The sequence below is a fragment of the Centroberyx affinis genome, unplaced genomic scaffold, assembly GCF_046629955.1.
Source record: "Centroberyx affinis isolate AG114_WGS23_722 - 3 ecotype Tasmania unplaced genomic scaffold, CSIRO-AGI_Caff_v1 ptg005455l_1, whole genome shotgun sequence".
NCBI lineage: Eukaryota > Metazoa > Chordata > Actinopteri > Beryciformes > Berycidae > Centroberyx > Centroberyx affinis.
In genome coordinates, this window is record NW_027282729.1 from 2,010 (window position 1) to 25,672 (window position 23,663).

The following is a 23,663-nucleotide window of genomic DNA, read 5'->3' on the forward strand; positions in this document are numbered from 1 at the left end:
AATCTAGCAATGTCATTCAAACTTTCAAATGTTCACCGTATTGCATTTATAAATAGCTCTTTTATGTGTTTCACTACTAACACACTTATCCAGAGCAAGTTCCTACACTTATGGGTGTATGAGAGGAAATACTTTTTGTGACCTCTTTTTTCTGGGTTTCTGGGTGTCCACGTGCTACTGTGGCTGGTTGACTAAAAAGTTAATTTCCTACCTTGGTGGTCTTCTTCTCTGTCTACCAGAGTCCAGCAGGACAGACCAGACTCCCCTCAACCCAGCTGCGTGTCCATGAGGAGTGGCCGGTCAAAATCTGACCCTATTGATTTTAAAGATGAACACCATTCTTCTGAAAAGAGGTAATTTGTTACTAGCATTTAAAATGTTTTAACTATTACTTATGCAGAGGTTTGCTCAGCATGCATGCTCTTTTTCAGCATCACTCTTCTTCACATACATACAGTAATATATTCACACCTGGGAGCTGCCTTTTATTGTTCCGCCAGAGCAAGTTGGGGCTTAATTTTCTTGTTTAAGGGCACTTTGAAGGAAGTCATGGAGGGAGGGAGGAGTGTTACTCATTCACTCCAAGGCAGCAACTGTCAAACTGCTGTCTGTCTAGCCTTTTTCTACCATCACCCCTGCTTTGTCCATCCTGTGTTTCCATCAGGATCCGGCAGAAGAGATCAGGCTCCTCTGTACCCAGCTTTATGTCCATGAGGAGTCACTTCAAACATGGGCACCACTCTATTGATAAAAGGTAAAAATGTAAAACTGATGATAAAAACAGATGGGTTTGTTGTCATCAGACTCTCAGTCATGAGATTGGTCTGACCCTTCATACTGTTAGCCACAAACACTCCAGTGTGATGGCAAGGCTGTTTGATCTTCTGTGTTTTACAATGAAACTCTAGGAGATAATGAGGAAAATATTGCCGTTTTGGAACCACAGTGCAATCGTTAGGCTTCAGACCACTTGAGTTATGCTGTTTGGACCTTTTTATTTAGGAAGGCTTTTTCATGTTAACTTTTGTTTAATGATTATTTTCTTCGTTCTGTTTTATGTTTTGTTTTTAACTCTGTAGCACTTTGAGATTAATTGTGAATGAAAAGTGCAGTACAAATAAAATGCATTTTAATTAGTATTAGTATTAGTATTAGTATTATTATCATCTCATGTTTTGTTTTTTCACAGAGTCCACCAGGAGAGGTCAGAGGTTCTAAGTGGTCAGTCTGCCCAGGAGCATCAAGCAGACCTGGACTCCATATTTATGGTGTGTAAATGTACACACCTTTTTGAGTGAAATGTTGAAAAATCTATGCAAGATGGATCTGATGTTTAGGGTGTGTAAATGTACACACCTTTTTGAGTGAAATGTTGAAAAATCTATGCAAGATGGATCTGATGTTTGTTCCACGATTTTAGAAAGAAAGTTTAATTCATATATTACTCTGTTCTAGCTGCTTGAGGAGAACATTGTCACCTTTGTGAAGACCGAGCTGAAGAGGTTCCAGAGGGCTCTGAGTCCAGATTACCCAGAATATTTAGAGAGGCAGAGGGAGGATGAGGAGGTGGTGGACAGTGAGGAGGAAGAGCACAGGTGGAGCGGCAGAGAGGCAGTTCTGCAGATCACACTGCACTTCCTGAGGAGAATGAAGCAGGAGGAGCTGGCTGACTCTCTGCAGAGCAGTAAGACGCTTTTAACAGGTTTAACATGAAAGGGGAAATGGTGGGAAAAAGGGAAGATGTATTTACAAACTCAGCTGTAAATCTAAACATTTGCGAAACAATATCTATTCAATTTAAGATTCAAAGGTAAATGAGCACAATCCCTCTGGATAATCAGGTAAAATTACATTTTATATATATATTATTATTGTTAATGTTAGTGTAATACGCTGAACACAGTGGTGAACACTGTAAAAAAAACAAAAAAACAACACACCACACCAGATGCCTTTCACATTGAGCTGCACCCAGTCAGGACCTGTTTGTCCACTCAGCAGTGATGAGCTGAATAGTTGTCTGAAGAAAAGCACATGCTCGAAACCTCACATGGTAATACGAATAAATGCCATGGAAGCCATTGCGGACTCTCTCTTTTGATATATGAGCTGAACTGATGCCATGGAGTGGGGATATACTGTATAAACTAGGGTTCGACTAATATGGGTTTTTTAAGGCAGTGATTCTCAACCTTTTTCCTATCAAGGACCCCTAATTTAGTACACATTAGAGCCACGGACCCCCATTTGATGAGATTTTGTCTCTCGGACCCAAATCTGAGAATATTTTTATTGTTAGATATGATTTGTCCAGAATTCCACGACTATCTGTATTGTAGGTAGAGAGATAACAGCCAAACTATGATCAAAACAGTCTTTTCTTCTACATTCTCTAATTATGCGAACTTCTTGTAAATGAAATAATGGTGAAGTTTAACAATTCATCCATTTGCTGGGAACCCCCTGGAACCTCCCCAAGGACCCCTGGTGGTCCCCGTACCCCATGTTGAGAACCACTGTTTTAAGGACAATACCGATATTATATTCCAATATTTTTTGCCGATATTCAATATCTTCAATTTCAAAATGACTATGCAAAAAAAAATACTATAGATGACAAATCTGTGATCAAGGATCACAAAATGCTAACAGGCTAACGGTAATTTCTGTACTGTTAGTATTTTGTGACCCTCAATCAAAGCAGTTTTTTATAGGTGTGCAGTCATTGACAACAGAAACAGAAAGATATATCAGTGACAACACCTATATTGTGTTATACGTTATGTTGCAACACAAAGTAAGTGATCACAGACAGAGCAAGTTGGGAGTATGGGCGACAGAAAGTTTGCTTTTTAACATCGCTGGCAATGGTGAGAACCGATCTATACCTATGGCAGCCATGTTTGTGAAAAGGGCCCATGGAATGTTAGCCTACCTAAGCCTACTCTTAAAATATTAACAACAGTTGTTAGCTAGCTAAAGGTTAGGTCACATAACTTTTTGCGTTTCACCTTAAGGTCTTCAGAGAAACACACTGTTTTTGCAGTTTTTTTTGCTTTTCTTGGCCCATAAATTGTGCAGTGTTGGCGTTCCATGGTTCAAACAACTAATTAATTCCTCTCTGGCGATTCTGATAAGTGGCTCAAGTTTGCTCGGCAACAGAGTAAGAGAGCAGCAGAGGGAGAGCTTAGACCAGGTATTAGACACTGTTGCTGACTGTTGAGAAAATGCCTAATTCTACACCACACACATTGGTAGTGTGGCGGTATTTTGTCTGGAATCGATTCAGATTCCAACTATTGGGAATTGATAGAGTCGATTAAAAAATTTCTGGAATCGAACAGCCCTAATCCAGGCAGTCAGCTGCTCCAAAATTGCCTGCCAGCAAACTGAGCTTCCCCCAAGTATCCCTAACTGCGGGCTTGCAGGACCGTGACATGCTAAACGTGGGCGGGGTCAAACGTGTGAGTCAATACTAGGTTCATTGCCATTGGTGACGTGCTGATCATGGCCGGGTCAAACCTGATGACGCATTAAACGTGTGTCAGTCAATTTTTACTTGGTTCATTGCCATCTGCTGGTTGTCTGATGTAATTATGTCAATGGTACCTCAGTTGTTGATGAACATACTGTATACTGTAGATTTAAACATGAAAATCTGTTTTCTGTGCACGGGCGTCTTGACTATACTTACCATTCGTTGCTTTGTTTAGTTGCCGAAGAAAACTACTTTGCGGCTAACGGAAAACTGTCTTAGTCACTTAGCCGTTAGTCAACCACAGGAAAGCTTCAGCCTACACTTCTGCTTCAGCTGCCACAAATCATTCGATGAGTGGGGCGGGTCAAACGTCAAACAAACTTTTGGACCGCCCACATTTAATACGTCATCCTCCCACAAGCCTACAGTTAGGTCCTTCTCAGACCAACAGCCAGTGGTTGAGGGTGACTGTTTTCTGAATAGCCACTAGATGGCAGAATTAGACAAAATAAGCGAGCCAGGAGGTGAATAGAGTAACCTTTTTAATATAAGGAAGCTAGAGAATAACCTATTTCATACTGGAGACGAAAGACATGGACACGTTGATATCAGATATTAAAAAAAAGGCGGTATCGCCTTGATATATCGGCAAACCTATATATTGGTCGAACCCTAATGTATACATTTACCAGGAAATGTTCACATTTCTCATTTTTACCAAAACATCCACTCATTGAAGTTATTTGTTCTTTGCTCATTCAGAAACTCTTGCTTCCATCTGCCAACGTAAATTCAAATCCAATCTGAAGGAGAAGTTTCAGTGTTTGTTTGAGGGGATTGCCAAAGCAGGAAACCCAACACTTCTGAATCAGATCTACACAGAGCTCTACATCACAGAGGGAGGGAGTGGAGAGGTCAATGATGAACATGAGGTCAGACAGATTGAAAAGGCATCCAGGACACCAGTGAGACCAGAAACACCAATCAAATGTGAAGACGTTTTTAAACCCTTACCTGGAAGAGTTAAACCAATCAGAACAGTGATGACAAAGGGAGTGGCTGGCATTGGGAAAACAGTCTTAACACAGAAGTTCACTCTGGACTGGGCTGAAGACAAAGCCAACCATGATATACAGTTCACATTTCCATTCACTTTCCGAGAGCTGAATTTGCTGAAAGGGAAAAAGTGCAGCTTGGTGGAACTTCTTCATCACTTCTTTACTGAGACCAAAGAAGCAGGAATCTGCAGGTTTGACAAGTTCCAGGTTGTGTTCATCTTTGATGGTCTGGATGAGTGTCGACTTCCTCTAGACTTCCACAACAATGAGATCCTGACTGATGTTACAGAGTCAACCTCAGTGGATGTGCTGCTGACAAACCTCATCAAGGGGAAACTGCTTCCCTCTGCTTGCCTCTGGATAACCACACGACCTGCAGCAGCCAATCAGATCCCTCCTGAGTGTGTTGACATGGTGACAGAAGTGAGAGGCTTCACTGACCCACAGAAGGAGGAGTACTTCAGGAAAAGAGTCACTGATGAGGAGCTTTCCAGCAGAATCATCTCCCACATCAAGACTTCACAAAGCCTCCGCATCATGTGCCACATCCCAGTCTTCTGCTGGATCACTGCTGCAGTTCTGGAGCATGTGTTGGGAACAGAAGAGAGAGGAGACTTGCCCAAGACCCTGACTGAAATGTACATCCACTTCCTGCTGGTTCAAACCAAACTGGGGAACGTCAAGTATCATGGGAGAGATGAGACAGATCCAATCTGGAATACAGAGAGCAGGAATATGATTATCTCTCTGGGAAAACTGGCTTTCGACCAGCTGGAGAAAGGCAACCTGATCTTCTATGAAGCAGACCTGACAGAATGTGGCATTGAGATCAGAGCAGCCTCAGTGTACTCAGGAGTGTTCACACAGATCTTTAAAGAGGAGCGTGGGCTGTACCAGGACAAGGTGTTCTGCTTTGTCCATCTGAGCATTCAGGAGTTTCTGGCTGCTGTTTATGTCATCGTCTCATTCATTGACTCTGGTGTCAATCTACTGCAATCAACCTCAACCTTTGGAGGAATAGGCCGGTGTCTGGTAGATCACCTCTACCAGAGTGCTGTGGACGCGGCCTTACAGAGTCCAAATGGACACCTGGACTTGTTTCTCCGCTTCCTCCTGGGCCTTTCACTGGAGACCAATCAGACTCTCCTACGAGGCCTGCTGACACAGACAGGAAGTAGCTCACAGACCAATCCGGAAACAGTCAAATACATCAAGGAGAGGATCAGGGAGAATCCCTCTCCAGAGAGAAGCATCAATCTGTTCCACTGTCTGAATGAGCTAAATGACTGTTCTCTAGTGGAGGAGATCCAACAGCACCTGAGATCAGGAAGTCTCTCCACAGGCGAACTCTGCCCTGCTCAGTGGTCGGCTCTGGTCTTCATCTTACTGTCATCAGAAAAAGAGCTGGATGTGTTTGACCTGAAGAAATACTCTGCTTCAGAGGAGGCTCTTCTGAGGCTGCTGCCAGTGGTCAAAGCCTCCAATAAATCTGTGTAAGTGCATAGATAACTCGATAGATTAAATATATGACGTGATCTTTTACAAAAGAAAGTAAAAGATACATATTTTCAAAGTTTCAAAGTGTTTTTGAATTCTTCCACAGGCTGAGTGACTGTGAGCTATCAGAGAGAAGCTGTGCAGCTCTGGCCTCAGTTCTCAGATGCCAGTCCTCTAATCTGAGAGAGCTGGACCTGAGTAACAACGACCTGCAGGATTCAGGAGTGAAGCTGCTCTCTGCTGGACTGCGGAGTCCACCCTGTAGACTGGAAACTCTCAGGTAAGATCAGGTTACAGTTTTTCTCAGTTGATTTGACACATTTCTCCAAACTAAGGTCCATGCTCTCAGAACAGTCTCTCTCAGGTCAGGATTCTTGAATCTGCAAAGGGTGACCCTGCAAGTTTTCAGTTCACCCATGCTTTAATATTTTGTCATTTAGATTACTGTGCCTCTCTCTATACCTGTCTCAGCCACTAATTCACATCTCAAGCTTGTTCAGAATAGAGCAGCTAGGATTTTATCCAGTGGTAAGGTAAGATCACCATATCCCCAATTTTAACATCTTTCCACTGGTTACCAGTTAGATATAGAATTAATATTACAATTTCACTGAACACATTTAAAGCATGGCTAAATTACACTGTGGACCTCTTAGTTCCCAATGAGCCAGAGAGCAAGCTGAGATCTTCGGGTCCTTCTGACTTTCCCTTAGTCTCAATCTCGGAACCCATCGTCTATCGGTCTGACGATGATTAGACTCTGGGGGCGAGAATGGAGTTGAATGGAGTTCAGATATGCATATGAGACGACGTCTCATATGCAGATATCTGTTTATAGAGATTAGCCGAAATGTCGTCTGGACCTAAAACACCCACAAAAAGTATCAATGTTTGTGTACTGTGTGGAGAAACGTTCCATTCTCACGTCTCAAGTTGCTAATCGGACTGTAAACAATGACGGCACACAGAAGAGAAAGTCTTGGCCCGGATGTCCGCTGGTTACACAGGAAACCCCAAAATATTGGTCGTCGCCCCCCAGAGTCTAATCATCGTCAGACCGATAGATGATGGGTTCCGAGATTGCCTTAGTCTAGACTCAAGACTAAAGGTGAGCCCTGATGACACTTTTGTGACACTATGCAGTGCCTTCCTGAGGGACATAAACTGGTAGATTCAGTATACTGTAAAACATAGTTTTATTGACTTGCTTTTATGTATTTGCTTTTTGTCCTTCCTCTCTTCTTAATCTTGTTGTTTCCCATGTTTATATTTTATATTATCATTATATAGAAACACTTATTTTTTAAAGTGTTGCCTAATCTATATCCACTTCATTTTATTTGTTATGGCTAATTGTACAGCATAACAAAACATAACCCATTTGGTGGATTTATTTATCAAATCACCTTACACTACCATGTGTGAGTACATTGTTAGCATGGGTGACCCCAGTGGGAATCAAAGCAGTTTCCCTGGCATTGTTAGTCCATGGACCATGCAAAGCACACTGTAAACTCTGCTTTAGATATGGGATACATAAAGACAGTCTATTATTATTAGTTGTAATAATATGAAAGCAGTGCCCAAAAAACACAGACAATAATGACAGTAAATATAAGAGATTAACATTTCCATATGTTTTCCTGTCCATGGAGGGTGAATGGCTGTAAGCTGTCAGAGAGAAGCTGTGAAGCTCTGGCCTCAGTTCTCAGCTCCCATTTCTCTAGTCTGAGAGAGCTGGACCTGAGTAACAACAACCTGCAGGATTCAGGAGTGAAGCTGCTCTCTGCTGGACTGGAGAGTCCACACTGTAGACTGGAAAGTCTCAGGTAAAATCAGTTTATTATGCGTTTGTGGAGAAATATCTTGTAACTATAACATTGCATCCTGTTTTCTGATGTTGCTTCGTGAGATGGCCTCTAGAGGGTGTCTTTGACTAAGACATGGCCCCTCGCCTATGGGCTAAATGCCACTACACTGCAACTAAATACGGTTGTCACCCCTCATTGGAGTGCTTAATCCTGTTAAGTTCACACACTTCGGTTACTAAAACTGCATTCTACAGCTGAGCTCACTACCTGAAAATTCAGGTATTGACTACTGAATTTGAGAGCGGATTTGGTTAGTCCGAGTAGTGTGAACCAGAACCAGACTGGACAACTGGTTGTTACATGACGTAAGGTGCAACACTCGTTACGTTACGTCACATTATCATCGTTAATTTGAAAGAGACAGAGATAACTGTTGTGAGACATTCTCAAATTTTCTATCCAGTCTATTTCCTCAACATTGTGGTTGTTCCTACCAGTTCTGAGGTCTTGGCCCGGCCCAAATGTTGAGGTTAAAAGTATTAAGTCCATGCGGTGGAAAAAGAGAATATGACGCCACTGTCAGTGCCGGTTTATTAAGATCTTATGGATACATTGACGGATCTGGTTACTGGTGTTACTGGTGTCAAGTAAACCAAAAATACACAAGTGAAATACAGGCAATGGTAGCTGCCATATTGGTCTGAAGTAAATGTTACTATGGTTACAGACGGATGCTTCTGCATTGAGAAACCAGTGCGTTCCAACTACCTGTTGCCAGCTATGGCCTTCACTCACTTCACAACCTGCCCAAAAATTGTAATTTGTTACATTATGTATCTAGTGCTAGTAACCATTACAATTTAGTTGTTTTTGTTGTCTTTGTTGGATTGGTTTGTCAATAAGTCGCAAAAAGAAACTTGCCACAGGAAGTTGTGATGCACCGGTTTCTCAGCATGGAAGCTGTTACCATGACAATGTGAAAAGGGCCTATTGAATTCAACACATGCGCTGTGGGTCTGTACAGGATCTGTGCTTGTTTTATTTGTGGTCATATCAGATGCTCACAAGTTACTTAATGCAAGTCCAAGTCAAATCTCAAGTCTTTGAGCTCAAGTCCAAGTCAAGTCTCAAGTCTTTGAGCTCAAGTCCGAGTCAAGTCTCACGTCTTTGGTCACGAGTCAAGTCTCGGATGGTCTGTTTAAACCCTAACAGTTATCCCTAAGAAATTTACAGCCAGGTGATTATATTACGTCTTATTATGTCTCTACAGTGAAATGCCATTCTTTTACAGATGCTCATTGTTCACAAGTCACTAACCTAGAGTCTGAGTCAAGTCTGAAGTCATTTGAGGGGAAGTCCAAGTCGAGTCTGAGGTCAATTTGCATGCGGCTTCAGTGCAACTTGAGAGCGAGTCGCACTTACTCGGCTTAACTCGAGTCCCCATCTTGAAGGATCCTGGTGAAGGATCCTGGCAGTGGAGTGACACGTCCCAACATGAGAAGGTTCATCTCGGGCAGTTCATCTCATAGGTTGTTCGGTTCATTAGCAGATTCTCAGAGCCCTTCATGCTTCACATATCTACTTTGAACCCCCTTGGAGGAGTTGAGGGAGAAGTTTTATCTGGGGTGCACCAAGGGGGCAGGTGACAGCCCTTTGGTCATTTCAATAACCTGAGGCGGGGATGTGATTCCAGTGTTACTACTTGATTCTGCATGTATCAGAAATGGAGATAATTTTATGAGCATAAAAGGCATGTTCCACACCTTGTAAAACAATCAAACACTCATATGTATCACTCAGTGTATTTTTCCACTGAGTGAGCTCAATTAAATTATGATATTGGTAAACTTTTCAGATTTTGCACAGAACAGGAAATATTCCTTTGTTCTTCTGCTCTGTCAGGTTTGTAGTTAGGACCCAAAAGCGGAACACACCAGGCAGAGGCAGGGGTAAAAGTTCAAGGGTCGTTACTGAGCCGAATACCACAGTCCAAATCCAAGTCAGAACCAGGTAATCCAAACAAGCCAGGCAACAGTACAGAAACAGTGAGCTGAGTCAGAATCCAGTAGCCAGGCAAAAGGTCATAACAAGGAATCATTCCTATGTTCCCAGGGTCCTATGTTCCCCAGATTTATATGGCAAATAATGGGAACATGACAAATGGTCCTATGTTCCCAGGGTCCTATGTTCCCCAGTTCTACATATGTGCTCTCCCAGGGTCCTATGTTCCCAAGGTCCTATGTTACCAGGGTCCTGTGTTCCCCAGCTCTATATAGCACATAATGGGAACCTGAAAAAGATGTTCCCCAGCTCTGTATTTGCTTAATATGGTTAGTTAGGGTTAGGGTTAGGGTTAAACACAGGACCCTGGGAACATAGGACCCTGGGAGAGCACATATGTAGAACTGGGGAACATAGGACCCTTTGTCATGTTCCTATTATGTGCCATATAAATCTGGGGAATATAGGACCCTGGTAACATAGGACCTTGGGAACATAGATACGTTCCCAATAACAAGTTACGGGCTACAGGAAACGGGCTGGAACGACACACAGGAGAAAACACTGGGACGAACTGGAAAAGACTGACTGACAACACAAGGTATATATACACCATCTAGCTAACGAGAAGTGGAGACAGGTGTGCTTTGATGGACTGGCAGAAGATTGCCTGGTAGATGGTGCAGAGGAGGCGGAGACAAGGCGGAACAGGTAAGAGCAGGAAACAGGTAAACCAATCATTGGAGCTGAAGCAGGAGGGGCTGGATGTATGGGAACTGGACACAGACATACAGAGCAGAAAACAAGACAGGCAAAAGGCAAACACAAAATTAACTGAATATGCATAAAGAGAAAATCAGTGGACCTCGGCTGGATTCCTGACATGCTCTGTGCATGGCCAAGGCACATTTACGCCAGGTCACTCCCCTGTCAGGTGAGACCACATGGGAGAGGGATCTGAACCCCTGGGGAGCACAGGGCTGTGACCCAACAATACTGTGTTTTAGGTCCTTTGATCACATGGACACATCCTGAGATTGATTAGGTTTGCTGGGGTTCATATATATTTTACAATGGGAAAGCATGATCGGTCCACCCTTAAGTGGAAATTATACTTCCACGTCAAACCTCACCCGCAGAGGGACCCGCCGTAGCTTACGTGCACCTCTCCAAAAATCTAACTACACGTAGGGCAAAGCACAACCACAAGAACGGTGATTGGCCCGCTTCGTACATCCTCCTACCTGTATCCGGTTGCTGTCCGCCGACAGTGAAGACAATGGAGCAGATAGAAGAGAGACATGCTGAGGAGGGCTGTAAATATATTGATCTGTAGGACACTTCATCCCCAAATTATAAAGCCTACCAGATGTCACTGAATTCATGGTGAGAAATATCCCAGAACATGAGCTTCAGAGAATGTAAACACTACTACTTCTTCTGTTATTACTTCCGTGGGGTTAAAGCATCACTTTTGATCTCTGAAACACCAAATGTTCCCTGCCCAAGTGTAGTAAGACACTGAACCCCTTCTGAACTCTGGAACTCTGAACGCTGAAAAGTGAAATGCCTAGAGAGTAAATATTTTTTTATATATATTTTGTCAGGTTAAATCAAGACAAACTCACAGAGAAATGCTGTCAGGAGTTGTTGTCACTTCTCAGCTCCCAGTCCTCCAGTCTGAGAGAGCTGGACCTGCGTAACAACGACCTGCAGGATTCAGGAGTGAAGCTGCTCTCTGCTGGACTGGAGAGTCCACACTGTAAACTGGAGACTCTCAGGTCAGTATTACAGACCACCATTTAAATTCTGCTTTACATGCACATTAATGTCAGGGTAACACTTTACAATAAGGGTACATTAATAAACCCTAACCCTAACTCTGTAAGATATTCCTGCTGATGTTCGTTTTGAAACTAGCTGGGATACCAACAGTTATCACTAGTTTCTAGCCTCTGAGAATATTATTTCCTCTCCTTACTGCTTCTATTGTTGAAACCTACAGTAAAGGACCTGTCAGATTCTGTCACAAATTGAGTCGAGAACTGAAATGAAAACACAAACCCGATCCTTGGGTCAACTGTTAATATTGGAGACAATTACAGTTTTTGCATTATCATAACTAATTTCAGAGCAGTGCACTAATGAGAAAATCCAACATCTAACTCTTTTTAAACAAGGAGTTTCTCTCTTGTTCAGAAAACCTGTACAAAAGCTTGCAAAAGCAATCCTCAAGAATAAACAAACTATTAGTGCTGGGAGATATGGCTGAAAATGTTAAAATGATTAAAATGTTCATATTGGGCAATATCGAGTTTTATCACGATACATGTAAAATCACTATTTCTGTCAAATTTAAAGGGTTAATTTGCTTCTGAATAATAGTTGAATAGATCAAACTGTCAACTTTCATTTAAAATAAAAAAAAAACAGACAAGAAGCAGGAGTGAAATGGTTTTTCAGTCCTATTTTTCAACACTATAACCATCTTTAAATAAGCATAAAAAAACAAAGCAGCATTTCTTCCAGTATGACCAGAACGCAGCAGAAAACTGGCAGCCAGCAAAGTAAATAAGGAAGTGAGTGAGCACTTGTGTGTGTGTTGGCAAAGTAGGAAAATAAGGACCAGGTTGAAAATAACCAGAATTATGCTTTAACAGAGGAACTCTGCTGGTCATTATTGAAAATTATCGAGCTGCTTTTATTTAGAAATTGAGGAAAATTTAACCAAGACAGTTACCGATATTGTTTTATCTCCTAGCACTACAAACTATACACTATTGGAAGAAAATGCAACACTATGCAGCAGTTTGCTGGTGTGTGTGTGTGTGTGTGTGTGTGTGTGTGTGTGTGTGTGTGCGTGCGTGCAGGCTGTCAGGCTGTCTGCTCACAGAGGAAGGCTGTGCTTCTCTGGCCTCGGCTCTGAGCTCCAACCCCTCCCATCTGAGAGAGCTGGACCTGAGCTACAATCACCCAGGAGAAGTGAAGCTGCTCTCTGCTGGACTGGAGGATCCACACTGGAGACTGGACACTCTCAGGTATGGAGGTAGAAGGCTGAGAGCTCACACACATTTTCTGTCAGACTGAGGAGCTGAGGAATACTGTTTAATGTGTAATGGTGGATGTGAGTGGAAGTCATTCATTGGGAAGGTTATTAAGTACCCATGTTTACATCGTCAAAGAGAATCTGCTGGTCTGACTTTGTTTATTCTCCCAGTGTGGACCATGGTGGAGTGCACTGGTTGAAGACAGGTCTGAGGAAGTGTAAGTGTGTATTTAGTTTGATTCATGGTAACAAAGCAGCACACATTCAACTATTGAGATAGGAAGTCCATCTACACCACAGTATGTAACATTCATCCATTCATTCAGATCCTACTGAGACTGACATCATGTGCCATCATGAAGCTGCTAAGAAATGAACTGTCAATAAATCAACAAATAACCAGAGCAGGCTTGTTAAATGAGAAACTGCTGCTGTATTGTGTCTTGTTCTCTCCATCAGATGCCTGTGAACTCACACTGGACCCAAAAACAGCACACAGAAACCTGTTCCTGTCTGAAGACAACAGAAAGGTGACAGCAGTGAGAGAAAGGAAGCCAAGTCTTGATCACCCAGAGAGATTTGTCCACTGGGAACAGCTGCTGTGTCAAAATGGTCTGACCGGTCGCTGTTACTGGGAGGTCGAGAGGGAAGGAGAGGTTTATATAGGAGTGACTTACAGTGCAATCAGTTGGAAAGGAGGGTGTGATGACTGCAAGTTTGGAAGGAATGACAAGTCCTGGAGTCTGGACTGCTCTGATGATAGTTACTCTGCCTGGCACAATAACAGAGGGACATTCATACATTCCCCCCTCCCCTCCTCTGGCTCTAACAGAGTAGCAGTGTATCTGGACTGGCCTGCTGGCTCTCTGTCCTTCTACAGAGTTTCATCTGACACACTGAGCCACCTCCACACCTTCCACTCCACATTCACTGGACCACTCTATCCTGCGTTTGGGTTTGAGTTTGGTTCCTCGGTGTCTCTGTGTGAGCTGAGGGGGAGACGTGTCCTGTGTGGAGAAGCACTCAAACTGCTGACCAAAAGACAGCTGCTGAAATGATGCTTCACTCACTGGGAGAATTTTAAAGTGGATAGACAACTTTTCAGCTTTCCCCCAGTTGTCCCCCCCTAGTGTTTCCAAGTGGTATTGTTGTTTGCGCTGCTGTCACAAAGACAACCGGATTGCTTTCCATTAGAGCCTAGCTCCGTGCAATAGAACAAACCATCTGTCTGCTTATCAACTCCTTGATCATAACACAATATAGTACCTTTCACCACTGCTCATTTTAGAAAGGCCACTGCAAGAAAACGTGTTCTTTGTTTAGATTATCAAACGGACAATGGATCATTTGTTTGTTTCTGGCTGCAACATGGCTAACGTTGCTAACGCTAGCTACGCTAGCTAACGCTAGCAGCCAGAAACAAACATAGTTAGATGTTTGATTCTTTTGTTCCAGAAACAATCATAGATGTTTGAAACAAACATAGATGTTTGTTTCTGGCTGGTCCTGGCTTCCTTGTAGCTCCTGGTTCGTTTTCTGGCTGCTAGCGTTAGCGTTAGCAACATGGCTAATGCTACCGCTACCGGGGAAAACCTATCCTATCCTCTTTTGGTTGCGCAATTGATGACGCACTTCCTTTGTGCCGTAAATCGAGCCTTCATTTTCCTAGGAGATCGTACCCGGTGGCAGACAGAATTGCATAGTGAAAGCGAGGCTTAGAGGGAACCAATCTAAACGCCGATGGTGTCATTATTCTATAGCCATTACACTGTGCAATCAACATTTACTTCATAATGAGAAGTTAAAGCCAAAAAGTTGTCTATTGGGTCTTTAAAGTTTGCATTTTCATATAGGTTTACTGCCCATTTCTTTGTAAACAAACAGGATCCATCAGTCACTGTGTACAGAGTGAAGTGTATGTGAACGGTAACTGAACAGGGTTTTAACATCTCATGTACAAGAACAGACATTTTATTTTGAAAATGAAACAAATGCAATATTTAATTAGACAGAATCAAGTTATTGTTTGTCATCTGAGAGCCGGTTCCTAGGTATGGTTGATTGTATTAGTGTGAATAATTTTGAAATGTAATACCTTTGGTGGATTCCCTGCTGTGTGTGACATACTAAATTTGTGATGCCAGGTGGGGGATAACTGAGCCTGCAAAAAAAAGGGGGGGGGCTGCAAATGTTCCTATATCATAAAAGGGGGGCCTTATACACCATATCCATGCCTTATACACTTCAGAAGGAGTTTATTCATTGTTTAAAGCAAAGACAATATATCTGCCAAAAACATAACCCAAGTAGATGATGAGTAGCAGCAAGTTTTGGAGAAGTGCAGATAATTTAAATGATTTCTTCTTAAAAAATTGTTATTGTTGTATCATAAACTACGTGAGAACACACTCTAAAACGTAGCACTGGCCTGCCAGACTGTCTGATTCCTCAATGTAATTCCAAAATGTATTCTAACAAAGTGAGTTACTTTAGAAACACATGACATGTAATTGTAGAAACATGTAATTGTGAAACTGTGTCCTTTTTCATTCTTATACGTTCTGTTGTGCGCTGTATATTTGCCAATATGTTTTCATATCATTTTTGTATATTGTTTTCTTGTTTCTTTACCCCCTGTCTGATCTCTGTCAATTTATCGAAATCTTTTGTATTAATCTGGCTTCGTAATATGTCTTGCTGAAAGGTCGCACCCTTAATCGCTCTGTCTTATGTTTTTGAAAACTCTAGGTTCGTCAGTCAGTTAATCAATAATTGTTGTGCGGGAATGTTTTATTGTCTGGTCTTCAAATCGACCATGTTGACGTAAAACATAATATATGGGCAGTGTGCTTACATTGTGCGAGCGACTTCATGGATTGTTATACTTATTTTATTGTATATTCATTTTATCACCATGCACTTGTAAACGGTGTAGATTTTTTTTGTTGTAGCTTCTCCATTATAAGTTTTGTGTATGTAGAATAACAGATTCCAGGTGACTCCATAATTTAATGTGGAAAATGAATAAAAACTTGTCTGTGTATGATTCTAATCTACAAGAGGAAAACATACGTCTGTTTTACCTTGTGTTGTTTGAATGCACCAGCAGAGAAAAGAAGGGTGCATATTAAAGACGAACCAGTAGTGAAATATGATGAAAAATTTTATTACATGCTTTTTGTCCCAACAGGATACATACTGATGGAAGAATCACCTGAGTGTCCATATTCATAGACAGTGGCTGAAGGCTAAACCAACACAGACATGCTCACAAGTTTGCAGAGACCTTGATTTTTTGCACATTTTATGATGCAAAATTTACAACAAGTATTCTATCAAAGAGAAAAATGTGGTAATTTCATTTCATTTGAGCTAAACAGGATATAAATAAGAACATAGCAAGAAGAATAGCATTAAGACACATAAGGCACATGTATTCGACAGATGTGGCCTACCTGTGCCACAGTATTGGAAGTTGTCTTTTCTCTGGCCCCATCCTCAGTGAGGTCAGAGGTCAGAGGTCAGGCTCAGCTACAGAGCAGCACGTTTGAAGCCAGACAGAGGGGCTTGAACCGGGACTTCCAGTTGAAACTAAGGCACCCATAGGTATGTGCATTTACTGAATGAGTCATAGTCAGGGGTATTATTGGGAAAATATAGATTCTTTGTTAATATGTTTCTATATGGGTTAACATAGTAATATGGGCATATAGGCTGGAAATGTATTTCCAAACAGTTATTCACTATTCTTCTAGTTCTTAGGACTTCAGTGACCTCAGATATCAAAGAGACTTACACACACAGAAGACAGAACAACTTCTCTCATGTAAATGCGAGTTTAGACTATTTAACACACAGACTGAACCAATTTAAAGATATGAGGAGGGAAATCAGATGAGGATTCCTAAAGGGAAAATATCTGGAGTTATACTTTTGTAATAAATGGGATAATTATAAGCGGTTCTTAAGAGGTGAAATTTAAAAAAGTGGAATGTCCCATAAACGGTAGCTACTATCGCCGGCGCGCTGGGGTCGGCCGGCGGCGGTCTCCCAGGACCCTCGGTCCTCTTTCTGGTCCGTTGGATCTTCAGTCAGACGAGGCACTCTCGGCGAGGAAGAGTTAAAGTGGAAGCAGCTTTCAGGACAGAGCCGCACTCAAGGCACGACAGCGTGATTTGAGCCGGGCGTGGAGGCGGGAGAGGGAGGGAGAGGTGAGCACGCGCCGGTGCTCCTCATCAATAATCGTTCCAGCGTCGGAGGCCTCCCATTGGCTGCAGGGGAATGAAGAGGCTCGCAATCATTTCTCAAATCTGACAGTGGTGGGCTACACTTGGATTTCAGGCACCAGCCCAAAGGAACGCAAATCAAAGCTGTCACAGCTGCTGTGATGACTGCGGTCAGAGTCCCCGCTGCTTCCTCTCCCTTATCCACAGCCGTCTTGACAGTCAGTCTCACCGAAGCAGGGTTTCCTCTCGCTCTCTTCTTGTCTGTATAGCAGCGGAACACACCTCTGTCCTCCTGCTGAACCCCCGTCAGTCTCAGAGACATATCTCCGTCTCTGTAGCCATCAGCTGAGACAGACACTCTTCCTTGAAATCCTGGACCACAGCGGCCAGAGGCAACATCCAGCTCAAAGACAAGCTTTTCGTCCCTTTTCCACCGTATAAAGTTACTAGTTACACCAGCGGTGACAGAGTAACATTTTAGTGTCACGTTTTGTCCTTCAAACACAGATTCTTCACGGGGTGGTATATCAATATCGAGCTGCACATCGGGTAACTCACGACTGCCGCACGTGCACACATAAACTCCATTGTCGTTGTAAACAGTTCGGGTGAAAATGAGGGAAAAGTTCCTACCAGGCTCCAGTTTGATCCTGTCTTCATACCCGACGGCCGCCTCGAAGACGCCCCCCTGGTGAAGAACTGCCACCGACCGCCTCTTGTCATCCTGCAGGTGGGCACACCTGACCGCTTTGCCCTCCTCGCACTGTTCACCGTAAGGTACTTTAACGGAATCTCCCAAAATCACTCGCCGATAGATCAAAACGGGACTGGCATTAGATAGGAGAAAGAATACACAGACCAGGGTAAATCGTGTTGTCATTTTTCCGTAAACCGTTTCAAGTTAATCCTGGAAGACCGAGTTGTGTAGAAGTTAGACAGCGCTCTGTGTCTTCTTCAGATGTGCAGTGAGTAACACTAAATCGAGCTGTTTCTTTTGTAATCCGGGTACACTGTGTTTGCCGGTGCCGGGGCTTGTGAATTACGGCCGAGATACATGGGACACGGACGCATCGCGCGTAGGCGGGGCGGAGCGGAGCGGGGTTTTTAATAGTTTAAAAACCCCGCTCCGCTCCGACCTGCTGCGTCGGCATGGACTCTCCCACACCAGGTCTACTTCCGACCAGCTGCAAGCACACTAACATGCTGCAATATCGCACTGAAATGCACAGAGAATTACAGTCAAAAACACAATAGTCCACTTCAATTTACTTATAGACTAAAAACATTTTCAATCCCTTACCCCCATCGGACAAACACTCATCCACGAGGATGAGACAAACTCCTCTCCGTCCTCCAACCCGGAAGAGAGCAACAAAATAAAAGACACACCTACCCTGCTATATATCCAGCTCCCTATCAGCAATCAAGACAGGTGGATACGGCAAGCCACAGGTACCACCTGCTACAGACTGTAAACAAAACAAAAAAACACTCTAGGAGTAACAATGGAAACGCTAATTTGTCATTTGTCCGCCTACAGCACCATGGCTTTTATAAGAAATAGGCTAACAAAGCATAAAAAAAATGAAATTATTAATTTCAAACATTTTGAAATGATTCATTTCAGCATCACAAAAGACCAGGGCTAGAAGTGGGCCGGTACTCACCGGTACGCAGTACCGGCACTTCTAGGCTACATTTTATTCTTTGGCGTACCGTGACTTTTTCTGGCACACCGGAACACCGGCACTTCTCAAACGCTGCCGGTACTCTTTTCTGCCCTCTACCAATCTCTCTGGGCGATTCATGGCCCTAAATAAACTACATTACCCAGGGGGCACTGCTAGACAGAAATCGTTGTTTTTTCCAGTGCCAGTCCCAGAACCTCCTTGGTCCCAACGGGGCTATTCAATTTTATGCACTGAAGCACTGCAACACATTTATTTAAATAATTCCACTAATGTTACACACTTTCTTTTCTGCATATCTGTATCCCCAGACATGACATCCACAGGTTAGTGCTAGATGAATTGATTTGATATTATATGAACTAACTCAGTAACATCTTTGAAATTGTTGCATGTTAGCCTACTGTTGAGGGTAAAAATATTTTTATTTTAATCACCTTTTCCTGTTGCATTTTCTCTCCTTGCCTCTCACATGCAAGTTCATCATGATCATTGTGGTAGCTCTCAAAAAGTCATAGGCCATTTCAAATAGGCCGACCCAGTGCAGCATATTGTTGCTGAGGGTGTGCTGTATACAAGCCTCTTGAGTATTTTAGATGTGTGATAGGCCTACCATTCATTCACAAATGTACAAAAGTAGTGACCTCAAACTTTACACATGACAACACTCACTGTAACACATCAGATAATATGGATATGTTGTCTTGCCCCGGATGTTTCATCTCCCTGTGTAGTTTAGTGAAAATCAAGGAGTCTCAGTTTGCTGAAAGGTTCAACTCCAATGTAAGTTAATGTACTTTTCCCCTCAATCTTCCTCTCTACTGTTTTGTCTTATAGTTTTTTCTGAATGCTTAAACACTAACAGTGATTGTAACACCCAATAATGTAATAATTTCCTGAAAATGTAATAAGATTTGCACTTAACTTGATCGAAAATGTAATAAAACCCAATAATGTAATAACTTGACCAATAATGTAATAAAATGTCCTGACTGATATTGTAAACCCCCCCCCCCCCCCCCCCCCTTTTAAAACTAGAAAATCCGTGATTGGATCCCCCCATCATAATCCGTGGGGGTGCAATTGAGACAAAGTCAAAAAGTTGCTACTTTTTACAAATCTTCTGATGGTGTCTAATCTAAGATCCATTCTGGTCTAATGGACGATCCTTGCACAACGACCAATCAGCATGGGTATGGACGGGTTCATTTCCCATTGATAGGGATCAATGGGAAGTTTGTAATTTTATAACACACTTTTTGCAAAACTGTAAACACAACTCACTGCTTTATACTCAGTTTGTAATTTACAGTAATACTGTAACACACTTCTAGCAACACTGCTAGACCTTAGACCTAGAATTTATGGCCAGACCCACAAAGAAGGTGAGATTAACCTATTTTTTTCTGTTCTTTTTTTTCTAGCACAAATGTTTTTGTTTCTACTGCGCTTTTGTTGTTTGAGGAGTATTACTGTAGAACATTTTGAGAAAAAAAAGAACTTTTTCCCCTTATTTGTATTGATAGTGTGCTATGTTTGGAATACACATCCATATTTTACACTTTTGGATACCTGTGTGTATGTGTGTTTACTACATGTATGACAAAACTTTATTGCAAACTGCTCTGCCCTGCACACAGAAAAAGCGAAAGCCCTAAGTGTTTTTCATTTATACTATCAGTGCATAGTTGGTGCTTCGTGTGCTTATTCAAATGATGGTTTGTGTGTACTGTATTGACGCAAAAACACAATTTTTAAAAGGGTTTGAAGAGTTTTGCAAGAATTGTTTGCTTTTGCAAGAGATGTATAATGTTTTGCTGGTTTGGTGTAAGGTTTTGTGGTTAGTGTGTAGAGTTTTGCAAAAATAGCCTATAGTTTCAAAGATAGTGCCTAAGCAATCAGAAAAAACCGTAATGGGGGCTCATACAGTCTACTTAACATGTTGGAATTGAAGAGCATATTTTCATTTTCATACAACCCCACTACTGCTCATATTCCTTATATATCCTATTACTATTTGTTGCTGCATTAGCCCAGTTTCCCCACAGGGGGCGATATAGTTTCATATGATCTGATCTCCTGTATTATTGTGTCATAATGTTACTGCATCAGCAACATTCTCTATTCTGCACACTGAGGACAGAGCTGCACCTGAACTCTGATGAACATTGACTGTTACCTGGAAGTAGACTGGATATAGACTGGATATAGACTGGTTGTAAATGGTTTGTAACTTGGAAACAGACTGGACCTAGGAGGACCATGTCGTCTCCCACTGCAGAATTTAAACCCAGCCTCAACAAGACAATGAAAGCAAGAAGAAAGTGATGGGTGTCAGTTGGATTGGGTACCTTCACCTCACTGAGTCTAAATGGGATCTGGTAGGTTTTCTCATCCCTTAACTTCAGAGCAGTTTGATTCCACACCAGGTGGCGCTGTCCAGACTGAAGCTGCTGTTGAATCCTTCTAAATAATTCCCCAAATATCTGTCCGTTATTCAGACATTTGGTGGTTTTGACAAAGTATCTCAAGGTTTCTCTACTGATACATAAGCTAAGTAAGCTGTATCAGCTGCATCATCATTAAAATGTTTATTTTCTGGAAGTCACACAATGCTCACAAGCTAGCAAACTTCCGTTCAAGAGAGGAGTCATGCTAGCATTTTGAGACTTTGAGACTTCAAGAAAAAACATTTTAATGATCTTGCTGTTGTTTGACAGTCATGAAAAGGTATCGACAAATACCATACCATACACCATATACATATCACATAAATTATAGAAAACAGAAAAAGCAACCACAGAAAATGTTGATTTATTGTTTTACCCATACAAATTGAGTATGGTTTCACACTTGTACCGCACTTTGTGGACAAGGCCTTTTTGTCGCATCATTCTTATCTGTAGCAGATCCAAAGCTAGCCTAGTGACAATACCTATGTCAAACTACTTCCGGTGCTCCAAGTAATTGTGCTTCTGGTATACTTCCAAAATAAGAGTGCTCCAAGTAACTACTCTCGGTATACTTTCAAAAATAAAGCTCTCAAGCACCGAAGCTAAGATGGCAGAAGCATGTGTTCTCTGTTCTGTGATATTTTTATACTGTTTTCTGTTGACAATCCAACTTTCTCAGTTATTGCTGTTACCTGTTATCTTTTGACTGTTTTGTCATTACTTCAAAAATACGGACAAGGACACACACCATTACAGTTTTTCACAATTGTTCACACACATTTTCTGAAACTAGGGCTCATTTTCTCAAAACTCTAAACACAAAACACAAAACCACTAACACAAAATGCAAAACTCCACAAATCACTGGCAAAATGAAACACAACCATCATATGAGTACATCTTTCTAACAACTGACTACACACTGATGTGCTCAACGGAAAACACTATTATGAATATCTCATCAGTAAGCTTATGCCTTTTGCATGTTCAGAGGTACACTCAAGCACAGTAGCCTGTTGTAAAATACTGTTACAGTATACAGTAATATAGTAACACACAAATACTTTATTTCAATCACAAATTTTTTTATTTCAACACTTGAATGTGTTGGATGTGTGAGGTGTTCTAGATACAAAACACAATGCAGTAGGATGGCCAACCATCACTGAGTAGCACAGGCCTACTGATGTGTAGGACCACTACTACTACTACTACTACTACTACTACTACTACTACTACTACAGTATACTACAGTATAAAGAACAGCAGCATGGTGTAGAGATCAGGTTACTTGCCTGTTCTCATGCCTGAATGTCTGGATGATGGAAGCAGCAGTGAAGCTCAGGTTGGTCTGGACTCTCTGCCCAGACTCCCTCATGCTCAACCCATGTGGACCACATGGTGAACCAAAGTGACCCGGATCTCATCTGAGATAACTGTTCTCCTTGCTCTTCTTTGTCTTTTTCTTCCTCCTCTTCCTCCTCTTCCTCTAGCTCTCACTGCAACATTGTTCTCAAAAACAAGAGAGCTCACCTGTGGCCTTTTTTATAGAGCTACAGCTCTATGAACAATTCAGATATTAGTGTTTATATGTGTGATGAGTGGATGTGAACAATTGGTAAATGAATTAAGCATTTGGGATAGCAGTGCTTTCAAATGAACACATGATTTTAGTTTCTGAATGTTGTGCCTAATGTAGAGAGTGAGAGAAAACTACACATTACTGTGTGTAGTGTTTTGCAAAAAGTGTGACTGAGAATTGCAAACTAAGTGAAAAGCAGAAAATGTGCTTGTGGGTTTGCAGACTTGGTTTAGGGATTTGATACATGAGTTTCAGGTTTTAGTGACTGTGTCCCAAGTTCCAGTTTTAGTGTGTAAACAATTATAAAAAACTGTATTATTTCTATAATACATCCATACCTTATACACTTCACAAGGAGTTTATTCATTGTTTACAGTAATTCAAGAATTTTGGAAATTGTGGTCACTGGATGCATTTTGTGTCAAAGCGAATGAAAAATCATTCACAGTTTGGTCCACATAGAACGCTGTTGTGCTGACTGTGTGAAGAGTTTTGAAAAAGTGACTTAGCATTGAGAAGTGCATGTATCCAACTGTAAAAAAGTTTAAATGTTCATCCATTTCCAGAGCAACATTATAGCATTAGAGCCTGGCTGTGGCTCTGGGCTGACAGAGGAACTGAGCAGAGGGAGGAAAGGAAATGCTGAGTCTGTTCCTGGGATGTTTGAGGGAAAACACACACATTGTATGAAGCCTAGACACTGGCCTGGGCCCACACACACACACACACACACACGCACACACACCCACACATTCCCCAGAGAGGAAAAATGGGTGAGAGTTTGAAGAGAGAGAGTGTGTGTGAGAATGAGAAAGTGTGTGTG

At 42.0% G+C, this 23,663-nt stretch overlaps 1 protein-coding gene across 1 annotated transcript; it reads left to right on the forward strand.

Annotated features, from left to right (window-relative positions):
• The first annotated feature begins 306 nt into the window (after positions 1 to 306).
• Positions 307 to 16,022, forward strand: LOC139667340 (NLR family CARD domain-containing protein 3-like). Its single transcript, XM_071546794.1, has 11 exons — positions 307 to 353; positions 665 to 754; positions 1,190 to 1,268; positions 1,456 to 1,684; positions 4,241 to 6,029; positions 6,140 to 6,313; positions 7,689 to 7,862; positions 11,453 to 11,626; positions 12,716 to 12,883; positions 13,063 to 13,109; positions 13,351 to 16,022. Exons 2-11 carry the CDS (start codon positions 705 to 707, stop codon positions 13,947 to 13,949), a joined length of 3,483 nt encoding a protein of 1,160 aa, XP_071402895.1. The 5' UTR covers positions 307 to 353; positions 665 to 704; the 3' UTR covers positions 13,950 to 16,022.
• Positions 16,023 to 23,663: the final 7,641 nt, after the last annotated feature.

What these genes read in the sequence shown, in the direction of transcription:
- LOC139667340 (XM_071546794.1), top strand. Translation starts at nt 705, where the DNA reads ATGTCCATGAGGAGTCACTTCAAACATGGGCACCACTCTATTGATAAA. An exon ending in AAAGCCTCCAATAAATCTGT is followed by an intron (nt 6,030 to 6,139) that starts GTAAGTGCATAG and finishes ATTCTTCCACAG; the next exon opens with GCTGAGTGACTGTGAGCTAT. An exon ending in TGTAAACTGGAGACTCTCAG is followed by an intron (nt 11,627 to 12,715) that starts GTCAGTATTACA and finishes GCGTGCGTGCAG; the next exon opens with GCTGTCAGGCTGTCTGCTCA.